This window comes from Myotis nattereri (assembly GCF_964212035.1).
Source record: "Myotis nattereri genome assembly, chromosome: 15".
Classification (NCBI taxonomy): domain Eukaryota; kingdom Metazoa; phylum Chordata; class Mammalia; order Chiroptera; family Vespertilionidae; genus Myotis; species Myotis nattereri.
The window spans coordinates 42409653-42429383 of record NC_138090.1 but is presented as its reverse complement, the minus strand read 5'-3'; the positions used below and the strand labels follow the sequence as shown (position 1 = coordinate 42429383).

Here is a 19731-nt window from a genome sequence, read left to right as displayed (position 1 = left end):
CAGACCCCGCCCCTGGCCCACGTGCCCAGAAAAGTGATCTTTGCCCAGAAGGAGGCTCAGTGCACAGGGAGGAGGAACAGCATATCCCACCGACTAGGACAGCTGGGCTTGTGTGAGCATTTTTAGAATCCAAGCTCTTCCCACAGAGGGAGGGAAAGAACAGGCAGCAGACACCATGGAGTCCCCCTCAGCCCCTGCACACAGAGGACTTGTCCCCTGGCAGTGGCTCCTGCTTGCTGGTGAGAGGGGACAACTACCTGGTGTTGGATGGGAGGAGGAGAGGCACAGGCTAGCTGGGGACTCCTGTGGAGCACAGGCTCTCAGAGAAAACAAGGGGGAGGGGGCAGGATTCTGTTTGGACTTGAGAAGAGGAGACAGGAGAACAGAGTAGAATGGGGGAAGGGACTCAGCAACAGGAAAATGAGGTGGAAGTGGTGAGACACAGGAAAACATCAATGGCTGCTCATTTCCCAAGTTACTCATCACTGAGAGCTGAATGCTGAAAACTTTAGATAACAGCATGTTATGTGAGGAGATAGGAAATTTAACCAGGGGCACTAAACAGTGTCCTCACCACCAAGCTCAGAAATGGGCAGATACATCCCAGGAGGTGCCGGACCCTGAACACTCACTCATTCACCCACAAGTATTTACAGTCTGTTGCAAGCACTGCAGGTGCAACAAGATCAGAAAAGCCCCTGTCCCCATGAATCTCAAGTTCTATGAGAGGAGGCAGACCAGGGAAGATCTAGATGTGATGTCAGGTAACCACAAGTGCCTTGCAGGAAACGGCCCATGAACATGTCAGAAAGTGAAGACAGATGTCTTTAGAGGAGGTGATCAGAAAAGGACATTCCTGAGTATCAGCAGGAATCTGAGGGTAGACACCTGAGTAATAGTATTCAAAACAGAGAAAATAAGAGCAGAGGTGGCCACGCTATTGAACTTGACCACAGGACACACACACACACACACACACACACACACACACACACAGACCAAGGCTGAGAGATGAAGAGACCTGTTCAGGACCCAGGGATCATCTCTCCATCCCAATACATAGCTCCAAATATTGATCAATTTCTATTTTCCCTCCTAGCCTCACTCATCCCTTTCTGGAGCCTGCCCACCACTGCCCAGCTCACTATTGAATCAGTGCCGCCCAATGCTGCCGAAGGGAAGGATGTGCTTCTTCGTGTCCACAACCTGCCTGGGAATCTTGGAAGCTATTCTTGGTACACAGGGGGAAAGGTGGACAACAGCCATCAAATTGTATCATATGTAATAGACACTCAAACAACTACCCTCGGGCCTGCATACAGTGGTAGAGAGACAATTTACCCCAACGGATCCCTGCTGTTCCAGAAAGTCACCCTGAAAGACACAGGATACTATACCCTACTAGTCACAGACAAAGATTATCAGAGCATGCAAGTAACTGGACAGCTCCGTGTATACCGTGAGTGATTGCTCTCTGACCTCTGGGTGTCGGGTGGGGTGAAGTCTACTTCACACACAGGACTGACAGCCCTCAACTCTGCCTCAATCCCCCTCTGCATCATCTCCAAGGTTGGCTTTGGGCATTTAGTGCAGGAAACACAGAGTGGAAACAAACTTCCTAAGATCAGAGTTCCCTTCCTAGGTTCCAGCACTACAGACATTCTACACAGAGAGAAGTCTCATGGGAGTGACTCAGCAGAGTCTCAGTCCAGCACCTGGTCCCCTCCTCATGACCATGACACTGAGAAAACCCTGAAGAGCTTGGTGGGGGACTGTCCTGAGGGGACCCTGGAATGCTCACAGAGAAGCTCAGCCTGGGAACCCCTCTCACACCCCTGTCCCAGGGCTCCTGACTCCAGGGAACCTGGGGAGCCTGTGTCAGGCTGGGTTTGACCTCCTGGAAGGGCTGGGTGGGAGCAGTGGCTCTACTCCAGCTCACCAGCCAGGGATCAGCCCCAAGAGCCACATCAGGACAGGGACAGAGCCTACTCCTTCAATTAAGGCGGTGTCAGGAGAGTACAAATAGACAAAATACCCCGTATCATTAGCTCACTCTTCTGAGGGACTTAGGAGACTCCGGAGGGAGGTCAGGTCTCCAGGAAGGAACAGAGGAGAGAAGATGCTCCTGACAGTTCCTTGTCCACCAGGGGTCAGCCCAGGAATTCTCTCTCATGGAGACAAATAATGGTGGTGGCCATTTAAGTCAGTGTCTCCTCTATACTGGGATTGAGTTCAGGTAGTCAGAGATGTTTTAAGGACAATTCACAGACAACATGGTAATCCAGAGTTCATTTGCCATTTGTTCTATTTTTATTCAGGGGAAACGGAGGCACAGTGTGATACAGTCACTGAATCAGGCTCACACAGACACATGCTCTTCTTCATGCTCAGCAAGGTCCTTGTACAGCCACAGCCCCATCCTCTCCTCCATGAGGGTCTTAGGTGTCTGTGGACTCTGAGACCAGCCATTGGTTCAATGCTTTTTCTTAGGGGTCCCTACTGAAGGTAGATTTTCTGGTCTGGTGATAAAGCAAATGGAGAATTAATTTTCACTCTAGAATCAGATTACCTACAATAACATTCAGAGTTACTGCTGGGAGTGCCCAGGCCTTCCCCTTCAGGTTATCTATCCACACTTCCCTGCACTGGACTTGAAACCACTTATTTGTTTCCTGATGTATTGGCGTCACTCCCACTACCTATGAAGCAATGGACTTTGCCTTCTCACTCTCCACCCTGCACCTGCTACCAGCTCAGGGACCAGCACTCACTTGCTCTTTCATGAAGGAGGGAAGGAATGATGGTGAATGATGAATGAATGAATGAATAAATGAATGAATGAATGAATGATACATACTTGCCTCAGAGACTGGAACCTCGATGCAGAGTCCTAAAAGGTTTTGGCCACACCTGTTCCCTGTCCCTACAGGTGCTGAGAGCCATGTCCAGCCCTCTGACCACCTGTCCCTGAAGCCTCCTCAGGAGCCAAGTCCCTTGGTGACTGTGGTGCTGTTCCACTGGGGAAGGTTTTCCAGGCTGCACTGCTCCTGCGCTGGGGAAGCTGTGGGCTCTTGGTCCCTGAGATCTTTGAAGTCACCTGTGACCCCCACTGCTCACCAAGGACATTCTGCCTCTCTCTGCTCCTTTCATGTCCCTTATCTGCCTTCTCCTTCACTCCAGACACACTGCCTGGCTCTGCTCTGCTTTCCCCACTGTGCAGACTGTCCTGCTAACACCTGTGTCCAGACCCACCCTCTCGGGCAATAGGAAAGGACACAAAAATCAGTGGGAGCAGCAGCCCCAGCTCCATCATGAGCCAGTTTCCCAGGCCACCAGGAGAAAGAGCATCTGCTGGGCCCCCATCCAGAGCTTCTTCCTCCCCTGAGGCCAACAAGAGGAACAGGCCACATGACAGAGACATATAAACCATTAACCTAATCTCTAAATGACTCAACCAGGGAGTCAAAAGGCAGAAGGACAGGTCTCAGTCCCCAAAGCTCATGGGCTCACTTCACCACTGACTGGTTACTCACACCCTTGTCCTGGTGTGAGGCTCCCATTCCTCCCAGTGGCTCCCGAGATGTTTCCAAGGTGGGCCTGGTGACCCTGCACCATCTGACTGGTTCACTGCCTGTTTCCACACATGTGTCCTTGACCACAGGGTGGGATCCTCTCAGACTGTGAGATCCACCAGCCACTCTCCTTTCTCTCAGATGCTGCCCAATTTGAATAAATACGACTAAACTCCAGTTGTTTCCTGAGTTAGAAAGAAAAGGAAGAACATATGCCACATGCCCATGTGTGGGCTCCTCCCCATCTGCCTGACTTTCCCTAGAAGGACCTTCTGCCTAAGATGGCACATGTCCTTTCTACCAATCTGGAGTCATCCCTCTCTTTATACAGCAGAGACACCTGGACATGCCTCCCGGTCACTTCTGTACTCTTAGCAGGACTCACCTTCTCTCTATCCCAGGGAGTCCCTCATTTCAAACCCACTGTGACATCTCCCTTTGGTCACAGTGTGACCTGGTTGGACAACTTGGTCTTCTTCATGCTCTCTAGACAGGGATTCCTCCAAAAACAGTTATTAGAACTTTGGGGCATGAGTGATTTTCACATATTCTTTCACAGTTTAGATCAAAATCTGTCTCATAACTGCCAAACACAAATGGCCCATGAGGGCCATATCTTCCACAAGTTCATGCTCCTCCACCTTCCACAAGCCCCCCTTCTGTACGTGCTATTGTCTGCATGTTGAGGAAAGATCTCTGCCCTCTGCAGTGGCAGAAAGAATATTAAAGACCAATGCAGAGAGCCCGGCTCTGCTGCCACCGCCAGCCAGCTCCCGCCTTCCCTCACTCTTTTCTAAATAATTCCTGGATTCTGCTCTGCCCTTTCTGGAGTCACTGTCTCATGTCAGTCACCAGTGAACTCCTGGATAGACAGCCACTCCTCGTGGACCTTCAGTCTGGGTACTACACTCACCAACAGAGTTGCTTCTTGTCTCCTGGGTATTTTTTCTGCTCAGATACCCAGCTCAGGGCCACAGTGCCTAGTCTTCTCAGGATTTAAGAAATATGGGATGGCCCATCATTACTCATCTCTAGGTCAACCCTGGAACATGAGTCTTCAGTGGAAACACATGTTGACCTGACAATATAGGTCTGAGTAGCTGGAAGGGACTCAGCACCTACACCTTCCAGGTGAGACCCAAGGTAAGTCAGGCAGTTAGCTGGTCAGTGAGGAGCCAGGACATATGGTCTCTGACTTCCAGTGCTGTGTCTCTCTGTAATCAAACCCTGACAGTTATCTGACACCTGAGAAAGTCTGTGCTTTTTCTCCCAGACATAGAGCAGGTGGCCTTGCAATCTCTGAACCCTCAGACCCTCAATCATTTGTTTGTCTTGCGACACACAGACCTGACTTATTTCTTGAAGAACTCAAGTTAGCTGAGAGGCACCAATTCTGATTGAAGAAGACTTTGGAGGACTCAATGGGCAATGTTCTATCTGTTGTCTGCACAGGAGAGTTACCCAAACCCAGCATCACAAGCAACAACTCCAACCCCGAGGAGTACAAGGACCCTGTCATGTTAATGTGTGAACCTTGGACTCATGACACCACCTACCTGTGGTTGATCAACAGTCAGAGTCTCCCGGCCAGTGCCAGGCTGCAGCTGTCCAAGGACAACAGGACTCTCACTTTACTCTCTGTCACAAGGAAGGACACAGGACCCTATGAGTGTGAAACCCGGAACCCCGTGAGTGCCGGCCGCAGTGACCCATTCACCCTGAATGTTGTCTGTGAGTAACTTCTGTCCCTGCCTCGACCAGGCTGCTCACCTGAATCCACACTGCCAGAGACCAGGCTACATCCATCCCTCCCAGGTCCATGTACACAGACCCCCACTCTGAACACCCAGGGGGGGCATGAGTTCCTGTACCAGACACATCTCGGCAGACTCAGCCTTAAGCCAAAACTGGGAGGAGACAGGATACTCCAGTTTGGAGAGTCTTGGGGTTAACAAGCTTTCATGGGACAAAAAGGTTAATGACTCAGGCTCAGTGAACACAGGGGGCTATGGGTGGGACATTTTAAAACAAAGCTGTGACCCATTTCAGAGGGACAGTGTGGCCCTTACACAGACCAGGACCTTCCCCTTCCCTCTGATTACATCATGTGTGACTGTGTTCTCTTTGCTCCAGATGGCCCGGACGCCCCCACCATTTCCCCCTCAGACTCCCATTACCTACGTGGGACAAACCTCAATCTCTCGTGCCAGGCAGCCTCTAACCCGCCTGCACAGTATTTTTGGCTTATCAATGGGAGTTCCCAGCACCCCGCACAGGAGCTCTTTATCCCCAGCATCACTTCAAATTACAGTGGATCCTATACCTGCCTCGCCTATAACTCTGTCTCTGGTCTCCATAAGACCATAATGAAGACTATCACAGTGTATGGTAAGTGCCTCCTGGACTATTGGCACCAGCCTGTGGGTTGCAGGTGTGTCTGGTTTTCAGGACAGAGTCTAGAGGGTGTTGTCTCCCATCCTGTGGCCATGGACACAAGCAAATCACAGTCTTCCCCTGAGCCCTCTCACTACATCTCTGTAGACTCTCCTCCATTGCTCTTCTGATAAGTCATAGTAAAGCTGGGGTCCAGCCTTGGAAAGTGAGGAGGGAGTTCTCTCAGCCCCAGAAAGAGTCAAGTGGTGGAGGGAGGGAGTTTTCCAGAGGGGAAAACAAGGGTCTTCAAGGCAAAGTTGCTTCTTCTGTCACTAACACTTTCCTTCTTTCACCTCCTGTCTGTTACCTGCTCCATGTGCTACAAGGAACATACAAGGCTTTGAACAAGCTCATCTCTTTTCCCCAAACTAAAGGATGAAACACCCTCTGAGGAGGGTTAAATAGGACAAATCCCTGCTCCCTGCTCTGCTCCAGGCTCACCTGGTGACTGACAGCTCTGTGCCCTCTGTGCTGGGACAGGGGTCTGTGGTGAAGGTGCATGAGTAGCCTGTCCTCCAAAGTGCCAAATATGTCACCTATCGACACCATGCCTCCCTCAGACCAGGCTGCATGTATGTGGGGAGAGAGTGAGACACAGGAGATACTCCTCTGTGCTGTGTCCTGACTCTGAAGTCACCAGCTGCACAACAATGTGCTACACGACCATATGTGACATTCCTACAGAGCACAGTGAATGGTAGTGCTTCCTTGACATGTATGTAGATTCATGGGACAGTAGGAGCAGTGCCACAAAGTGTGTAGTTTACAAAGCAAGCTAAGAGTACCAGCCTGATGTTAAACCTGACTACTTCTCTCTAGGGACTTCCTTCTCCCTGATATTCAATCCACAGGCCAGGAAGTGAAAGTCCTATTCACACTGAGAAATCCTTTAGATTGAAACTTCTCCAGGTCCTAAGGTCATGAAGACTGCCTGGGTTATAGTCTCTAATATTACTTAACAAAACAAAAATGCCTTCCCATCTCTATGTATAGCCACCATATGAGAGAGGGGATGTGATTATTTAGAAAGTCACAGACAACTATGGAAATCACACAAAAGCCAATGGGTGGAAAATGCCACCTGGTGATAAAGATGCTGGACACAAGATCTAAGGCTCCCGGACCTAATATCTCAGATATCCAGGTGATCTGGAAGGAAGAGGGGGGTATAGCCCTCTCCTTACAGACTGTCACCTGAACAAAGGTCCTCACCCTGGTCATTTTAAACATCCGTAGCCTTGGTCCATGTCGCTGGTTACCTCTCTGAAAACATGACTCTCTTCCTTGCCTGGGTGCCGGCCTGGGAGCCAGAGCCCAGCGTGGTGGGAATACCATCCTTCCACAGTCAGCCCACGCTGCTCGCTCGCTCCCAGGCTTCTTGTCCGTGTGATGCCCGGGCCATCAGTTCCTTGGGACTGATGAGCAGAGTCAGCCACCAAGAATTGTGCTGTGGCGGCATGGGCAGGGTGCTGGACACGGGTGGGCATGGGCACCGATTGGCCCATACTTTGGAAGGAAAAGCCAGTGCTTTGTTCTCTTAAAGGGACCAAGCTAAATTCCTGTTGGTTCACGTCGTGTGATTGAACTGTATTCAGAGATGTTTAATGCATATTTAACTTATCTAATGTATTTCATCTCATGTTTTCTTGTCACAAGATTATAGTTAATGCTGTGGCCTAAAAATCACCTGTGCTACATAATGCCGCCGTTGAAGCTGGCATTATGGCCAGAGGGCTGTGGACTCTGCATACGCATATACAGACGTGTGATTCATTTGAATGTTGGAGAACAGCAGCCAGGAAGTATTTTTCTGTGTAAAAAATTAACAACTATCAGAGGGATGAAAATTTGTAGTAGCAACAGTAAACTCGATTGTACCCTTTTTAGTGGAGAAGAGCAGCCGATCTTTTATATTGTTCTCTCACTGCCCACCCCTCAGCCAGCACTCACACTTCTAGCACAGGAACCCCAAGCCTGGTCCTGATCTGACCTTACAGATCCAGCTGGGGATCGGGCAGTGAGTTAGGCAGCAGAGGGTTAGGCGAGGGAGTCAGCCGCCGGGGCAGGGAGGGTTGCGTGAGGGGCTCTGCAGGTAGTCCATCTAGCGCGTGGTAACTGAGAGTTTGACTGTGGAATCATTTTATGCCGTAAAAGACCAACCCAATTCTGTTTGACTATGTAGCATCTTAAAAAGAAAAAAAGTAAAATAAATCCCCCCCCCAAAAAAAAAAAAGATCACTGTGGCCTGGGAGTGGCTGAGATCTCTGGGGAAGGAGCCCACTCTCAGTCAGTCACCTCCTCTGTTTCTCCACAGAGCCCGTGGGGAAGCCCGCCATCCGAGCCAGCAATGCCACAGTCACAGAGCATAAGGACGCCGTGGTCCTGACCTGCCTCACAAATGACAGGAGGATCTCCACTTGGTGGCTCTTCAAAAACCAGAGTCTCCTGCTCACGGAGAGGATGAAGCTGTCCCAGGACAACAGCACCCTCACCATAGACCCCGTCAGGAGGGAGGATGCTGGGGGTTATCAGTGTGAGGTCTTCAACCCCGTCAGTTCCAGCAAAAGTGACCTCTTCGGGCTACATGTGCAATATGAGTGACCCTCGACCTCTCCCACTTGCCTTTGTATATTTCATGGGAAAGGGGGTGAGATGGATGAAAGCCTTGAGGAGGTGGGAGCCTCCTTCAGAGCCTATAGAGCACATGGGTACGGACCCCAGTATTAGACTAATCAGCATTGTCTCGGTTCTATGAGTCTAAGCTTTCTGACCATGGGGAAGGCTCTCACCCACCTGAACCTCAGTTTCCTCATCTCTAAACTGGAATAAAACAGCTGGACATAAACACCATTTTTAGGATATTTCTTGTGAGGTTAATGAGAATAAAGCCCTCAGCCAGGGTCATGCTCAGTCAGGACTCAGTCAGTGTGCCAATTATTACTATTTTTATAAACGCTGGTGTCAGTAGCTGTGAAGTCAATCAGAACTTGGTGAAAATGTCATTTATCACTCACCAGATCTGTAACTCCGGCAATTTATTAAGCACCTCCCATCCCTGATTCTGTTTGTGCTCATGGGGGTAACACCCCTGTCCCTGGTGGGGGTGGGAGGATCAAATGACATGAAAGTAGAGTATTTCCCACCCTACTGGACCATTGAAAACACTCAGCACATTCTTATTACTCATCAGCACTGAATTGACAGGTAAGGTGCCTGCTAAGACTTCCATAGTGATGGAAAAGAAGAAACAGGGGTAAGAGATAGAACATGTGAGGGAAAGAGGAGTTAAGAGGAAAATTACCAGGACATGGGAATGATGGGTGTGAGAGTACATGCAAAGTTACAGCAAATGGAAGGTTTCAAATGTGCAAAACAGAGAATGATGCAACCGCCAGAAGTGGGGTGTCAGGACTGACACTCCCAAACAGCACAGACTAGGTGGCAGTTCCTTCCTCCTTCACCACACCTCCCCCTGCAAGGGACCCTCCTGGTTTCCCCTGAATGGACTTGGGCCTTCACCTCTCCCCCTTCCCTTTTCCTTTCAGAAGAACAAAACTACACGGGCTACTCTGTAGGGACCATCGTTGGCAGCATGATCGGGGCCCTTGTCTTGGTGGCTCTGAGGGTCTCCCTGGGCTATTTCCTGTACCTCAGGAGGACTAGGAGGTACCATGGCATTTCCTTCACCCTCACCCTAATCCTGTCCCCTGATCCAGGCTGACCCCCAGCAGATCCCAGGCCAAGAGGAAAAAGACCCCGTCCTCAGAGGGTTCTGGGCCTGCTCCCTGTGGCCTCCAGCTTCCCCATGGAGGCCCCTAACTCCCTCCATCCAGCTCCTCCCTCACCAGCTGCTGACCAGGGTGGTTTCCTCAACAGCTACCTCACCTATAAATGAGGCATAATTAAGGAACTGTGCCCTCAGGATTGTCCTGGTCTCTCCACACACCTGCAGAGGTGCTGGCAGGTAGTAAGTGCTCAGTAAGGCACCTCCTGTTGTTTATCTAAGTCCAGCCTCCCAGGTGAGGTGATGGGCTGCCTCAGGGTCTGAAAGTCATCCTGGCCAAGGCCACACAGCTGAGGGTGGAAGAGCCTGGACAGGAAGGGTTGGATCAAATGTCCCCACTAAGCTAGTTTGGTAACAAAAACCTTGATGTGGCTTGGAGCATCAAATGATGGCTGCTGGAATTATGGAGGTGAGGGATAGGAAGTGAGTGAGTGAGGGGATAAAAGGAGAGTGAGTGGATGTGTGTGTTGTGTGTATGACTGAGTGAGGGACAGTTAACTCCAGCAGGAGCAGCAGAGGCTGGAAGAACAGGCTTTCTGGGACAGGAGAGACTACCACCGCTGTTGCACTCCCAGGACTGCAGGACTTGGGCATGGAGCTCACGTCATCTTAATGGGGAGAGCGGCCTCTTCTAGGAACTCATCAGCACCACCACCCAGACAGGCCTGGGAGACTGCCCGCCCGCGACCAACCCGGCAGCCACTCCAGCCAAAATCCTGCAGCCACACTCGCAGACCCTGGGATCTCCACCTCCAAAGGAGCACCAAGCCTGCCTGCAGCAGTAAGTGCAGCCTCCCCTCCCCAGTGGCAGACCTCAGACATCACATTCGCATGTCTCCAGTTCACAGGTTTCTGAGGCGCACCACTCCATAGACTTCTCCTAGGAGTCACTGGGAGCCTCAGCTGGATGTGATTTTGTACAGACACAGGCGCAAAGCCCCCCAGTAGAAATTCTGAATTCCCTCTGCCTGATTAGAGTGCCCACACACACGCAGCTGCACAACTTCAGCGCCAGGGCCCTTCAGCACCAGGGCCCCTCAGAGTGCCTCAGAGCTCAGCACTGCCGAACTGCACCACCACAATTGCTCACTCCCCCTGAGCCCATCTCCACAGGGCACTTTGGGAAGCCTCAGTGAGCCTCTGCTGGGCCCGATCTTGAACTAATAGGGACGCACTCCCCTGGGTAGTAGAAATTCTGAATTCACCCATCTTGGATACCGGCCCAAAGACGCCTTGATTAAGCATGCCAGGGCCCTTCAGAGTGCTTCAGTGCGCCTGTGCTAGCAAACTCACTGTGGGTGCGCCGGTGTGCTGCCACTGGGAATGCAAGCCTATCCACCACAGGTGCATCAGCAAAAACTGAGTTTCCCCACCCCACAGCTGCAGAACTCTGTACACTACAGTTGCATGCTTTTCCAGTGTGCAGGTCTCCCAAGACCACCGCTCCACAGGCAGTCCTGGGGCCCCACTGCGAGCGCTGCTGGTCACATACTTAAACAAACAGGGGTGCTGTTCTGTAGAAATGCTGAATTCCCTCTTCTGGGATACCTGCCCACAGACACTGCAATCCAGTGGCTTCAGTGCCAGGGCCCTTCAGAGTGTGTCAGGACATCCTGCTGGCAAACTCACCACAAGTGCCTTGTGAGCTGCCGCTGGGATCGCGTGTATCCAACCACGGAGGCAGCAGCAAAAGCTGAGTCTGCCCACCCCACAACTACAGAACTCTGGACACCACAGTCATGCTTTGCCAGAACGCAGGCTTTCTGAGCCCCACCACCCCAATAGACGGTTCCTGGGTGCCACTGTGAGTCCCTGCGGGGCACGCGTGATTTCAACCAAGGGCATAAGACAGCAAAAATTGGAACACCCCCTCCACAGCTGCTGACTTCTAGACACCTCAGTTGTGCCTTTCCAGCTCGCAGGCCTATATCAAGAGAACCCAAATAGCTCAAGTATGGAGCAACACTAGACTACCAAACCTAGGAGACCTGAGAGGCCACACCAGTAGCACCATACCCTAAAGAAACTGGGTAGCAAAGCAATCGGAGCTACAATTAAAGCATTACAGCAAAACATGGGAAGACAAAAAAGCAATCCACAAAGGAAAGAAAAAGAGAAATCACCAGAAAGGGAGTTAAATGAAATTGAGGCTACTAACTTATCAGAGAAAGAATTCAGAGTAATGGTTATAAGGATGTTCAAATGGCTGGATGACAAATACACACAACTCAATGAGAATTATAAGGAGCTGAATGAGAATGTCACCAACACGAAAAGGAACTAAGAGGAAATGAAGAACAACATAGCTGCAATAAAGAACACAATGGAGGGCTTAAACAGCAGACTAGAAGAGGCTGAGGACCGCATCAGCGAATTAGAAGACAAGGTAGGAAAAAACACACAAACACAGGAGCAACTGGAAAAAAAAACTTAAAAAGCAAGAGGAGAGCCTAAGGGAGCTTTGGGACAATGCAAAACGAAACAACATTCGCTTAATAGTGGTACCAGAAGGAAAGGAGGAGAAGCAAGGAATAGAAAACCTGTTTGAAGAAATAATGACAGAAAACTTCCCTGATACTGGCGAGAAAAAAACTACACAAGACCAAGAAGCACATAGAGTGCCAAACAAGATGAACCCCAAAAGACCAACACCAAGACACAACATAATTAAATTGGCAAACACCAACGACAAAGTAAGAATCTTAAAGGCTGCCAGAGAGAGACAGATAGCTACCTACAAGGAATCTCCTTTTAGAATATCAGCTGACTTCTCAAGAGAAACACACCAGGCAAGAAGGGAATGGAATGAAATATATACAAAGTGATGCAAAGCAAGGGAATGAATCCAAGAATACTATACCCAGCAAGGCTATCATTCAAAATTGAGGGTGGAATCAGGAGCTTCACAGACAAAAAAGGGCTAAAAGAGTTTATTACCACCAAACCAGCAATGCAAGAAATGCTAAAGGGACTGCTGTAAAAAGAAGAAACAGAAAGATAAGAAGAAACACAAACATTAAGAATAAAAATGACCACAAACAAGTACTTTTCAATAATAACAATAAATGTAAATGGATTAAATGCTCCAATCAAAAGACACAGGGTAGATGAATGGATAAGAAAACATGACCCATATATTTGCTGTCTGCAAGAGACCCACCTCAGAACAAAGGATTCACACAGACTGAGAGTGAAGGAATAGAAAAATTTTTTTCAGGCAAATGGAAATGAGAAAAAAGCTGGGGTTTTGATACTTATATCTGACAAAATAGACCTCAAAGTAAAGACTTTAACAAGAGATAAGGAAGCCCACTACATAATATTAAAGGGATCAATTCAACAAGAAGATATAACTCTGGTAAACATATATGCACCCAATATAGGAGCACCCAAATACATAACACAACTTCTGAAAGATATCAAGGGAGAGATCAATAGCAATACAGTCATAGTAGGGGACTTCAATACCCCATTGACACCACTGGATAAATCCTCTAAACAAAAAATCAGCAAAGAAACAGCAATCCTAAATGACTCACTAGATCAGATGGACTTAATTGACATCTTCAGAATATTTCACCCCAAAGCTACAGAATATACAGTCTGCTCTAGTGCACATGGGACATTTTCAAAGATAGACCATATATTAGGACACAGGCAAAGTCTCTTCAAATTCAAGAGAATAGAAATCATAACAAGCATCTTCTCAGATCACAATGACATAAAATTAGAAATCAACTACAATAAAAACATTGAAAAAAATCAAACACTTGGAGGCTAAATAGCATGCTATTAAACCATGACTGGGTTACCAGAGAGATCAAAGAAGAAATAAAAAGCATCCTGGAAACAAATGACAATGAAAACACAACAATCCAAAATCTATGGGACACAATGAAAGCAGTCCTGAGAGGGAAGTTCACAGCTCTACAGGCATACCTAATAAAAAAACAAGAAAAACTGGCAATAAATGATCTGACCCTACAACTCAAAGAATTAGAAAGAGAGCAACAAGAAAAGCCCACAGTATCCAGAAGGAAGGAAATAATAAAGATCAGAGCAGAAATAAAGAACATAGAGACCAAAAAAGCAATACAAAAGATCAATGAAACCAAGAGCTGGTTCTTTGAAAGGATTAACAAGATTGATGAACCTCTCACCAGGCTCACCAAGAAACAAAGAGAGAGGACCCAAATAAACAAAATCAGAAATGAAAGAGGTGAAGTAACAACTGATCCTACTGATATACAAAGGATTGTCAAAAAATACTACGAACAACTCTACTCCAACAAACTGGACAACCTCAATGAAATGGACACATTCCTAGAAAAATACAAGTTTCCAAAACTCAATCAGGAAGAGTCAAAAAACCTGAATAGGCCAATAATTACAGATGAAATTGAAACAGTAATCAAAAAGCTTCCAGCAAACAAAGCCCTGGACCAGATGGCTTCACAGGGGAGTTTTACTGAACATTCAAAGAAGAACTAAAGCCAATCCTTCTCAGACTGTTCCAAAAAATTCAAGAGGAAGGCACACTTCTATGCTCTTTCTATGAAGCCAGCATTACACTAATCCCAAAACCAGATAAAGACACCACAAAGAAAGAGAATTACAGGCCAATATCCCTGATGAACATAGATGCTAAAATCCTCAACAAAATTCTAACAAACTGGATCCAGCATTTCATTAGAAAGATCATACATCATGACCAAGTGGGATTTATTCCAGGAATGCAAGGCTGGTACAATATCCACAAATCAATAAATGTGATACATCATATAAACAAGTTGAGAGACAAAAATCACATAATCATATCAATTGATGCAGAAAAGGCATTTGACAAAGTCCAACACCCTTTTCTGATAAAAACACTCAGCAAAGTGGAAATAGAGAGATCATACCTCAACATAATAAAAGCCTTATATGACAAACCCACAGCCAATATCATACCCAATGGGCAAAAACTAAAACCATTTCCCTTAAGAACAGGAACAAGACAGGGATGCCCACTTTCACCACTACTGTTCGACATAGTACTGGAAGTGCTAGCCAAAGCGATCAGACAAGAAGAAGAAATAAAAGGTATCCAAATTGGAAAAGAAGAAGTAAAATTGTCATTATTTGCAGGTGACATGATACTGTATTTAGAAAACCCTAAAGACTCCATCAAAAAACTATTAGACCTAATAAATGAATTTGGCAATATAGCAGGATACAAAATTAATGCCAAGAAATCTATGGCATTTTTATACGCCAATAGTGAACTTGCAGAAAGAGAAATTAAAAAAACAATCCTATTTACGATTGCACCAAAAAAATTAAGATATATATGAATAAACTTAACCAAGGAGGTAAAAGACCTCTATCCAGAAAACTACAGGACATTGTAAAAAGAGATAGAGGAAGACATAAACAGATGGAAGAACATACCGTGTTCATGGACTGGTAGAATCAACATCATCAAAATGTCGATACTACCCAAAGCAATCTATAGATTCAATGCACTCCCCATTAAAATACCAACAGCATATTTCACAGAACGAACTCTCAAAAAATTCATCTGGAATTAAAAAAAAAAAAAACAAAAAACAAAAACGAACAGCTGCTGCAATCCTGAGAAAGAAGAACAAAGTAGGAGGGATCTCAATACCAGATATCAAGCTGTATTAGAAAGCCACTGTTCTCAAAACTGCCTGGTACTGGCACAAGAACAGACATATAGACCAATGGAATAGAATAGAGAGCCCAGAAATTGACCCAAACCACTATGCTCAATTAATATTTGACAAAGGAGGAAAGAGCATACAATGGAGTCAAGACAGTCTCTTCAATCAATGGTGCTGTGAAATTTGGTCAGACACATGCAAAAAAATGAAACTAGACCACCAACTTACACCATACACAAAAATAAACTCAAAATGAATAAAGGACTTAAACGTAAGATGGGAAACCATAAGATTATTAGAGGAATCCACAGGTAGCAAAATCTCAGATATATGCTGAAGGAATTTCTTCACTGACAAAGCTTCTAGGGCAATGGAAACTAAAGGGAAAATAACCAAATGGGACTATATCAAAATAAAAAGCTTCTGCACAGCAAAAGAAACCATCAACAAAACAACAAGAAAACCCACTGCATGGGAGAACATATTTACCAATGATTTCTCCAATAAAGGTTTAATCTCCGACATTTATAGGGAACTCATAAAACTTAACAAAAGGAAAATAAACAACCCAATAAAAAAATAGGCAATGGACCTAAATAGACATTTTTTGAAAGAGGACATACATAATGCTGAGAGACATATGAAATCATGCTCAAAGTCACTAATCATCCAAGAGATGCAAATCAAAATGACAATGAGGTACCCCCCACACCTGTCAGAATGGCTATCCTCAACAAATCAACAAATGACAAATGCTGGCGAGGATACGGAGAAAAAGGAACTCTCATTCACTGCTGGTGGGAATGCAAACTGGTGCAGCCACTGTGGAGAACAGTATGGAGTTTCCTCAAAAATCTAAAAATGGAACTTCCATTTGACCCAGTGATCCTACATCTAGGAATATATCCCAAGAAACCAGAAACACCAATCAGAAAGGATATATGCATCCCTATGTTCATAGCAGCACAATTTACAATAGCTAAGATTTGGAATCTGCCTATGTGCCCATCAGCAGATGAATGGATTAAAAAACTTTGGCACATCTACACAATGGAATACTATGCAGCTGTAAAAAGGAAGGAACTCCTACCATTTGCAACAGCATGGCTGGAGCTGGAGAGCATTATGCTAAGTGAAACAAATCAGTCAGAGAAAGATAAATATCATATGTTCCCATTCATTTGTGGATTATAATGAACAACATAAACCGATGAACAAAAACAGATGTAGAGACAGAGAAGCATCGATCAGATGCTCAAAACTCAGAGGGAAGGCAGGGGAGGATGGGGGTGAGGAGGAAAGATCAACCAAAGGATTTGTATGCATGCATATAAGCATAAGTGATGGATGTGGAAAACATGGGGTGAGGGTGAGGGCAGGATTGGGGGGATGAGGAGACACTGGGGGGATAAGGACACATTTGTAATATCTTATTCAATAAAGGGAAAAAATATTTTCTTAAAAACCTTGATGTGTGAGACGGGAGAACAGCAGAGCCTGTGGTGTCGTTTTTGCCTCTAGTTCAGGTGGATGGAGACAAGACAGGCCACTGTCACAGTGTAGCTCTGTAGGCCTGAGAGGCGGGTCTGCCCACAGCAGGGCACCACGCTCATCTGGATGCTACATGAGTCTGGCACTTCTGCCTCCTGCAGCCTTAACGTTTCTACTAAATCAGACCCTCAGGGTGGATTCCTGTCCTGGGTCCTCAGTCCCTTCCCTGGTAACTCTTCCGAGACTCATATCTGCCTGTGGGTTCTTTCCCTGTGGGCCCAAGTCAGCGGTGGATCCTTAAGACCTTGCCTCAGTTTCCCTCTCCTGGGCTCGTCCCGCTTAAACAGTGGAGAGAAGCCTCCACCCTCTGCTGGGAAAGGAGACCCTCCTGGCCCCCTATGTGACACCAAAGCTCCGCTTCACCCCTCACAAGTAAGTCTGACCTTTCCCAGAGCCAGTGACCCCCATGGCCTCCAAGAGAACCCACCTCCAGCGGCCAGCCCTACTGAGTGTCTCTTCAGCCTGGAGCCTCTGGGCCTGCCCCACAGTGTCCAACCCTGTCCTTGTCCCTCAGGCTCTGACCATTCCCTGGGCTTCAAGGGATATTCTCATCACCACTCCACACAGGGGACCCCAGCTCACCAGTCAACCTGACCTGAAGACTGTGTCATGTGTCACCACCTCTCCCTCACTGGACCCTGAAATGTCCAGAGGGTCTCACCCTGGGAAATGACCTTTCACCCCTGGCTCTTGGGAGCTAAAGAACCACCCTCTCCTGGGATAACAGGCCAAAACTTCCTCCCCGCTGGGTGCTAACTCCTCCTGTCTCTGATCCCAGGCCAGGTCCCCTCTGGAATCTCTGCCTTCCCAGTAAGTCCTTTCCCTTCCTGTTCCCTCACCCAGGGTCTCAGTGACCCATGCTCAGGGCAGGGGCACCATCCAACCTCGCAACACAGCACAGACCCCTTCCCCAGAACAGCCAGCACAAGGGGAGTTGGCCCTGGCCTAGTGGGGCCCTCACATCAGGGGTGGCCAGGGCAGGAACAGAGTCTGAGGAGAATCCTGGAGTCCAGCAAGGAGCAGAATGGGCACTGGGAGCACCAGTCAGAGATCCCAGGGTAACAAGGGTGAGGGGGGCAGTGTGGGCTGAATTGGGGTGCTAGGCTACAGGTGTGAAGATAGCTGCTCAGGAGACAGAGCTGTCAGTCCTGCCATGAAAATCCTCCCTCCCTGTCCTCTGATGCCTCCTCTCCCCGCTGCACAGGGCCCCCTACCAAACCCTAGGACAGCAGGCCCCATCTACGAGGTGAGTTTGGGTTATGAACATCCCGTTCTGCAGGTCCCAGGGGCCCCAGGATCTGCCCTCAGCCCAGCCCTGGCAGTGCTTCCGGGTTAAGGAAAGGGCAGCGAAAAGTGACAACAGAAGTGGGGAGGAGGGCGGTGCCCCGGGACAAACACCCCAGCACAGTCAGCCCCCATGGCGCCTGTGAAACACGGGCTCTTGTTCTGAGGAGGCTGCAGGGCTCAGAGATCTCTTCTTTCTTTGACAGGAATTACTCAACCCAAACACAGAGGTGTACTGCCGCATCATCCCCAGAGCAGATGTGGCTTCTTAGTTCCTCCAGGATCTGAGACCGCAGACCCTGTGGATATGGCCTTAGCCAGAGAACCAGCTCTGAGCATCATGCTAAGCAAAAGAAGCCATAGAGAGAAAGATAAATATCACATGATCTCACTCTTTTGTATAATATAATAAACAACATAAACTGATGAACAAAAATAGAGCCAGACAGGGAAAATATTTTATAATATAATAGCAATAATCTTGTCATTGGCAGATTTTTAATATTTCCCACAATGTTTGCAATATCATACTATGTTATACAGTTTTGATAATATTATTATACTTATAATCCTATTTTCTTGAAATATTAATGTTTATTGCACATAATATTATAGTAAGATCATTTTTCTTGAATAATTTATGTTTATTGCATTTAACATTATTATATTTAAAATAGTTTCTCTTGAGATAAAAATAAATAAATAAATAAATAAATAAATAAAAATGTTGTAAGGGATTTCTGAGAAGAAGAAACAGAGAGAGAAACCTAGCCATACAGAATTATGATGGCTATAAATAAGTACCTCTCCATAATAACCCTAAATGTAAATGCATTAAATACTCCAATCAAAAAGCGTAGGGTGGCTGAATGGATACAAATTCAGGACTCAACTATATGCTGTCTACAAGAGACCCAACTCAAAACAAAAGACACACACAGGATGAAAGTGAAGGGATGGAAAAATATTTTCCATGCAAATGGAAAAGAAAAAAAACCTGGAAGAACAATACTCATAAATGACAAAATAGACTTCAAAATGAAGGCCATCACAAGAGACAACAAAGATCACTGCATAAGACTAAAGACATCAATCCAACAAGAGTATATAACCCTGGTAAACATATATTCACCAATATAGGTACACCTAAATATATAAAAAAATCTTCTAGAGAACTTCAACAGAGATTGACAACAATACAGTCATAGTAGGAGACATTAACACCCCTCTGACATCACTGGACAGATCTTCCAGACAAAAACTTAACAAGGAAACAGAGACTCGAAAGGACACACTGGATCAGATGGATTTAACAAACATTTGTAGAACATTTCACCCCAACAAAGCAGAATATACATTCTTCTCAAGTGCATATGGAACATTCACAAAGATAGACCACATGTTAGGACGCAAAACAAGTCTCCACAAGTTCAAGAAG

At 46.9% G+C, this 19731-nt stretch overlaps 1 protein-coding gene across 1 annotated transcript; it reads left to right on the top strand.

Moving 5' to 3' along the window:
• Positions 1–706: 706 nt before the first annotated feature.
• LOC308530600 (cell adhesion molecule CEACAM1-like) lies at positions 707–8840 on the top strand (the record flags this gene model as incomplete). The annotated part of the gene is made up of 5 exons (XM_081107310.1): positions 707–764; positions 2930–2989; positions 5025–5303; positions 5706–5960; positions 8320–8840. The coding sequence occupies 5 exons, from the start codon at positions 707–709 to the stop codon at positions 8604–8606; spliced, it is 939 nt and encodes a 312-aa protein (XP_080963436.1). The 3' UTR covers positions 8607–8840.
• Between the last annotated feature and the right edge of the window lie 10891 nt (positions 8841–19731).